Source organism: Rhinichthys klamathensis, unplaced genomic scaffold, assembly GCF_029890125.1.
Source record: "Rhinichthys klamathensis goyatoka isolate OS25496 unplaced genomic scaffold, OSU_Roscu_1.1 h1tg000204l_1, whole genome shotgun sequence".
Classification (NCBI taxonomy): Eukaryota; Metazoa; Chordata; class Actinopteri; order Cypriniformes; family Leuciscidae; genus Rhinichthys; species Rhinichthys klamathensis.
Window position 1 is genome coordinate 860,001 of NW_026606729.1, and position 7,500 is coordinate 867,500.

Consider the following 7,500-nt stretch of genomic DNA (forward strand, 5'->3'; position numbering starts at 1 on the left):
GATAATAATAATAAATGTTTAAATAAATAATAAATTAGTATAATTTGCTATTATTATTATTATCAAAATAATGAAAAAATACTTAGATGTTTCTTATTAATAACAAATATTAATAAGAAAAACAAAATCTCACATTTTTCTTGCTGGAAATTAGTAGAGATTCTAGATTATTTAAAAAATATATATTACTATGAGCAAATAATTTATTATTATTACAATATTTTATTCATTTCAATCAATAATATTAGTAGAATTATTTAAATTGTTATTTCAATATTATTATAAATACATTGTTTTTTAAAAATAATTTATAAATATCAAATTATTAGATAATAACATATACAAAGTAGATAATAAATAATAGTTGTGGTATTTATCATTTACATTATTTTAGTTCGTGAAATTATTATTATTAGTATTAATTAATTATTATTTTACGACAACATTGTTTTGTTGTTTTCAATAAATAACATTAGTAGAAGTATTTAAAATGATTATTTCATGATTATTATTACTAATAAATTATTATATAGTATTAACAATTATTATTTTACTACTACATTACTATTTTCAATAAATAATATTAACAGTATTATTTATATATTATTTTTGTTAATAATAACTATAATTGCTACATTTCAGAGTCCATTATAAATTCCAAACCGAAGCTGTTCACATTATAGCAGCTCTTTCCTCGACTCAACACCGGCGATATGTTATCCCCTAAATATTACATGATTAACTAAATGTATTTTTTCCAGGTACTCTCTGATATGCACTTACTGTAAAGCTTCTTTAAAACCCTATGATTGTTAGCCAGAGGAGAACTGGCCCCTGACTAGCCTGGGTTCTCCCAAGGTTTTTTTCTCCATCCAATCTGATGGAGTTTTGGTTCCTTGCCACTGTCGCCTTGCTTTTGGCTTGCTTAGTTGGGGATATTTAATATTCAACAATATTATTGAACTGTGTTGTACTACTTTCATGTTATCACTGTGAAGCTGCTTTGATGCAATCTGTATTGTGAAAAGCGCTATATAAATAAATGTGACTTGACTTGACTTGACTTTCCAGGAGCAGCTTCAGACCAAAATATGCCAGAAATGTGTTTATTAAGATTGTTTTTCAATAAACTCTGACATCATTTATCTTCATTAGCTGTGATCATGTGTGTCAGGTTCAGCCGATCACACACACGTACTGTACTCTGCTCATGCGGAGGTGCTGCAAACACTGACTCTTCCTCACGACTGACTCTTCCTCACGACTGACTCTTCCTCTTCCTCACGACTGACTCTTCCTCTTCCTCACGACTGACACTTCCTCACGACTGACTCTTCCTCACGACTGACTCTTCCTCACGACTGACTCTTCCTCACGACTGACTCTTCCTCACGACTGACTCTTCCTCACGACTGACTCTTCCTCACGACTGACTCTTCCTCACGACTGACTCTTCCTCACGACTGACTCTTCCTCTTCCTCACGACTGACTCTTCCTCACGACTGACTCTTCCTCTTCCTCACGACTGACTCTTCCTCTTCCTCACGACTGACTCTTCCTCTTCCTCACGACTGACTCTTCCTCTTCCTCACGACTGACTCTTCCTCTTCCTCACGACTGACTCTTCCTCACGACTGACTCTTCCTCACGACTGACTCTTCCTCACACACGACTGACTCTTCCTCACGACTGACTCTTCCTCTTCCTCACGACTGACTCTTCCTCACGACACGACTGACTCTTCCTCACGACTGACTCTTCCTCTTCCTCACGACTGACTCTTCCTCTTCCTCACGACTGACTCTTCCTCTTCCTCACGACTGACTCTTCCTCACGACTGACTCTTCCTCTTCCTCACGACTGACTCTTCCTCACGACACGACTGACTCTTCCTCACGACACGACTGACTCTTCCTCACGACTGACTCTTCCTCTTCCTCACGACTGACTCTTCCTCTTCCTCACGACTGACTCTTCCTCTTCCTCACGACTGACTCTTCCTCACGACTGACTCTTCCTCTTCCTCACGACTGACTCTTCCTCACGACACGACTGACTCTTCCTCACGACACGACTGACTCTTCCTCACGACTGACTCTTCCTCTTCCTCACGACTGACTCTTCCTCTTCCTCACGACTGACTCTTCCTCTTCCTCACGACTGACTCTTCCTCACGACTGACTCTTCCTCTTCCTCACGACTGACTCTTCCTCAAACACATTGTAGAGTTATACTAGAATTCAGCAATAAAAAGGCTAAAAAACACTAAACTCCAATATAAGGAAAGGGAAGTTGCTCGAGTCTCTCTCCTCTATAGTGTCGTATATCGAGTGAAACGCTTCTGGAACGAGAACACATGTGGGCGGGGCTTGATTGTGTCTGTGAGGAGTTGATTGGATGATTGGCTGGTTGTGGTTTGCTATTGGCTGATCTCATGTGAGTGACAGGTTATAGCCCCGCCCACATCATCAGAGAAGAGAAGAGATGCTGTTATTCTGATTCAAGATTATTAAAACAATAATGACGTGCAACGATAATTAATTTAGAATAAACACTGCGATTTATTGATTTCATGGCTACTTTAAATTAGGCCAAATGATCCGACTATCAGAGAACGAGGGATGAAAGGTCATGTGAGGTTAAATAGTGGATATTACAGAGTTTGATGGACTTCATCCACGAGACTCCATATTTAAAGCATTCTTCCTTTGAGCGTTTGACGGGTCGTTCCTGATTTTCCAAGCATGATGCCAGAGCCTGAACGAGCCGGGAACAACGTGGGTGTGGGAACCATGTGTGTGTCTCAGAGAAACAACAGCTCTGGACTTATATATATATATATATATATATATATATATACTTATATATTCATACACTCAAACCAGAGGAACACAAGGCCTCCGAGAGAAAACACAATAGGGATTCAGAATGTATTTATGTCTCTGATCAAGACTCATATTTACTGTTAGAGATCCTCATTAGCACTGGATGTGTTTCAATACAAAGCTGCAAATTTACCTTAAAGGGATAGTTCACTTTGAAATTAATGTTTGGTGTGTTTTAGCTTACCTCAAGGACATCCAAGATGGAGGTGTCTTTGTTTCCGCAAAAGTTTCAATTTTGATATTTTTAGGTCAAAGCGTTCTTGTCTGTCAGTCATATAATGCAGGTCTATGGTCACCACCTCAAAGAGCAGCACAGAGAAGTCCAGATTAAACATGATTTAATGACTCGTAAATGTAAGTACACATTGATGGCCTAAGACACGAAACGAGCGGTTTGTGTGAGAAAACCAACAGTATTTATATCGGTTTTACCTCTTGTAAACACAGCCACGTCCAAGTGATCTGAGGGCGCCGGCGCTTCGGTCTGGAAGTGATCTCTCGCGCGTGTACGTGTAAAATTCAACGTTGTCTGTTGATATATCGAAATCGTCTTCCATTGCGATTTCCTGTATATCTAAATATGTTTAGATCTTCACAGTGAGAGGTAACACTTCCGAAATCTCTGTGTAAACAATGAGTGACACGCGAGAGATCACTTCCAGACCGAAGCGCCGGCGCCCTCAGATCACTTGGACGTGGCTGTGTTTACAAGAGGTAAAAACGATATAAATACTGTTGGTTTTCTCACACAAACCGCTCGTTTCGTGTCTTAGGCCATCAATGTGTACTTACATTTACGAGTCATTAAATCATGTTTAATCTGGACTTCTCTGTGCTGCTCTTTGAGGTGGTGACCATAGACCTGCATTATATGACTGACAGACAAGAACGCTTTGACCTAAAAATATCAAAATTGAAACTACTGCGGAAACAAAGACACCCACATCTCGGATGTCCTTGAGGTAAGATAAAACACACCAAACATTAATTTCAAAGTGAACTATCCCTTTAATCACAAAATTGGAATATGGAATAAAACATTTGAATAAAGCAGTGTTTCCATCCCATGTGTTCAAGAGAACAAAACCATCAAACAATATCAGTAATAAACTAAGTTTCTGGTTGTGTCTCCCTCCATCATAAACGAGTGTGTGTCGCGTCAGGCGAAACACAGTAAACGCTGTCGTGTTCTCTGGCGTTCGGATGCTGGTGTTCGGGAACACACTCGTGTGTGTGAGACGCTTCTGGAGGGAATTACACCCAATCACTCTGAACACACACTTCCACTTTCAGAAACACCAAACCAACATTAGAGACGCTGGGACGCCATTGGTCCGCTGGTTACTCCAGTTATCCAATCACAGCTGAGGGTTGAGATGAAGCGAGTTTATGCATGTCTCATCGGATCAACTATTATCCGCCTCAATCGAGTGTGTGTGTGTGTGTGTTGTTTCGAATATATGCGCATCTGGTAACACTTTATTTTAAGGTGTCGTTGTTACAGTATAATTATATATTTAAGTACTGAGTAATAATAATTAACTATATGCACTTACTATAGGGTTAGGGTCTGGCTGAGGGTTAGTTGGATGTAATTATGCGTACTTTACTGTTCTTACTCTGGTAAGTGCATGTAAGATATGTAACTCTCCCGCAGTCTGTCAGAGCTCGTGTCGGTCTGTTATAAGCATGTGCTGGCCCTCGGGCTCGTTGGCGTCTCATGAGAACGCCCTCAGGGTTTATAATGTCCACCATCTGCAATAATGCAATATTTAATGCTGCATTTGGCTGGACACAATCAGAGCAACTTTACGCTTGTTTGGTTGTTTGAGCGTTGATCTGAGGAAATGAATGAAAGCTGTTACTCTTTTGTTTCACAGGAAGAAACACTTAATTTAATTTAATGCAACCGCGTCCCATGAGCGCCATAATCATTATAATAGAGGACCGTAAAAACTGTGTTTGAAGATGTGTTCTGCTGGACTTGTGTTGATAGGCAATGTTAGTTGTGATTATATTATCATCAGGAAACACCAGAGGAAAACATTTCACTTTCCAGAGGAGTGAAAGATCATTATAAGGTCAAATCAACATTCTGTCATCATTTACTCTCCTGTGAAACACAGACATGTCGCATGATTATTTCTAAAAGACGAGGAAAAGCTCCCGTGCTCCGAGGGAGAGAGTCACACCGGTGAGGCCGAGTAAACCATTACACGACAGAAGTTTAGTTTTATACAGACGAACCCTTCACACACACACACACACACACACACACACACACACACACACAGTCTCGATCACGCTGACGTCTGGCTCCGAATCTTCCCACACATTTCCAGCATTCCCGACCGGATGACATTACGAGTGGGAAAACCTCTGTGACCTGAACTCTGAGAAACAGCTCAAACACAACAGAGACTGAAACTGTGTGTGTGTGTGTGTGTGTGACGCAAGCAGAATAACCACTGAACAAATGAAGAATGATTGAGTCTCTTCTGCTCATCAGGGCTGCATTTAGTTGATAAAATACAGTGAAAACAGTGAAATATTATTAACACATTTAATTTATCTATCATATTCATAATCTGTTGAGATTGACTTTAATCTATTAGAGTTACAAAACCCCAATGATATACAAGTAAATATACACGACTTTACAAAAGTTTGGGGTTGGTTTTTGAAAGAGTCTCTTCCGTTTATTTGATAAAAAATAGAATAAAAACAGTGAAATATTATTCCAGTGTAAATCAGCTGTTTTCTATGTGAATATACAGTAAAGTGTAATTTATTCCTGTGATCAAAGCTGAATGTTCAGCATCATTACTCCAGTCTTCAGTATCACATGATCCTACAGAAATCACTCTAATATGAGGATCTGATGATCAACAAACATGATTATGATTATTATCAGTGTTGCTGCTTCATACGTGTGTGTAAACCGTCATGTTTCTGGATTCTTTGAGGAACAGAAAGTTCATAAGAACAGCATATATTTGAAACAGACTCTTCTGTAAGATTATAAATGTCATTAGTGTCACTTTTGATCAGTTGTATGCGCATGTTTTAATGGTGTGTTCATTCTTCAGTCGCTGTATCTGTGCTTGTGGAAGTCTGTGGGTCTGTGTGTTTCTCCAGTGAAGTGTGTAAAGATAATGTTCTGTTTGCTCTTGTGTTGTAGAACGTGTCGTCGCCGTGTCCCGTGGACGAGCCGCTGCCCAGAGACTGGAGGAGTTACATGTCTCCACAGGGCCGACAATACTACGTCAACACCGTCAGCAACGGTGAGCGCAAACCTGACACACACGCGTTCTCAAAACAGTGTGCTAACGTTTCTATAGAGTTACCGGGTCCAAATCAATGGGGTCCAACGGGTCGAAGGTCCAGATGTGAGTTTCAGTGCAGCTTCAAAGTCTCGACACGATCCAGCCGAGGAATAAGAGTCTGATCTAGACAAACCAGCCGACATTTATAACAAAATACACATTTATATACTTTTAACCACTAATGCTGGTCTTGCTCGAGCTGTGATGCGACACACGGTACGTCATCAGGGTGAAAGGTCAAGCGGGACGTAGGTGTAAGAACAGACCCAGTGTTTACGTGCAAAGACTGAGTCAAACGCCATTTACAAAAATAAATAAAAGGTAAAACTACGATGTCGGACGATTTTGAAGTTGGAGGAGAAAATGAGCTTTTTGAACCGGAACACGTGTGACCTTTCAACTCGATTACGTAATGTGTGAAGTCGTGGACGTGCAAGTTGAGCATTTGTGGTTAAAAATTATATATAATAAAGTATTATATAAATATAATACGACAGATCTTACACCTACGTCCCGCTTGACCTTTCACCCTGATGACGTAATGTGTGTCGCATCACAGCTCGAGCAAGACCAGCATTAGTGGTTAAAGTATATAAATGTGTATTTTGTTATAAATGTCGGCTGGTTTGTCTAGATCAGACTCTTATTCCTCGGCTGGATCGTGTCGAGACTTTGAAGCTGCACTGAAACTCACATCTGGACCTTCGACCCGTTGGACCCCATTGAAGTCACTATATGGAGAAACCCTGGAGTGTGTTCCTCAAAAACCTTCATTTCTTTCCACTGAAGAAAGACAGACGTGAACATCTTGGATGATGAGGGAGAGTAAACTATCAGGAAATGTTAATTCTGAAGTGAGCTACTCCTTTAAAGACCAGATAACTTTGACAGACGTTCTGAAGAACGATTGTTTATAACTTTGAGAGAACAATCCGTTCGCTGGGAAACTTTTGCTTCCGAAAAGCAATCTCAAAGACAATCCCACCGTTTCCTAAAGCTACAACTGTGCAATACTTTCTGTGTGCTTCAGTGGATGATGTCCTCGTGTGAGTCTGAGACACACGCTGTTCTTGAGTGTGTGTGTGTGTGTGTGTGTGTGTGTGAGTGTGTGCTGGTACAGGCCGAGCCGCTCGGGACAGATATTCACCATTGTGTCGAAACAATCAGCATTGTGTGGATCAGAACCATCAGTCAGACATGTTTATGACTACAAGAGACTGACGAAACGAGCACTTCTCAGCTATCGGCGATTAAACCTCCACCTTTCTCACAGTTTAAATGAGTCTGG

At 40.2% G+C, this 7,500-nt stretch overlaps 2 protein-coding genes across 4 annotated transcripts in view; one reads left to right on the plus strand and one right to left on the minus strand.

The window, feature by feature from the left end:
* LOC130096656 (putative uncharacterized protein MYH16) overlaps positions 1–7,500 on the minus strand; it is a 329,204-nt gene that overhangs the window by 249,254 nt on the left and 72,450 nt on the right. The window lies entirely within an intron of this gene.
* gas7b (growth arrest-specific 7b) overlaps positions 1–7,500 on the plus strand; it is a 62,513-nt gene that overhangs the window by 3,293 nt on the left and 51,720 nt on the right. For all 3 annotated transcript variants that reach the window (XM_056263256.1, XM_056263255.1, XM_056263257.1), the window contains exon 2: positions 6,068–6,170. In XM_056263256.1, coding sequence (XP_056119231.1) covers positions 6,068–6,170 — 103 coding nt within the window. The remainder of the gene's footprint in view (positions 1–6,067; positions 6,171–7,500) is intronic.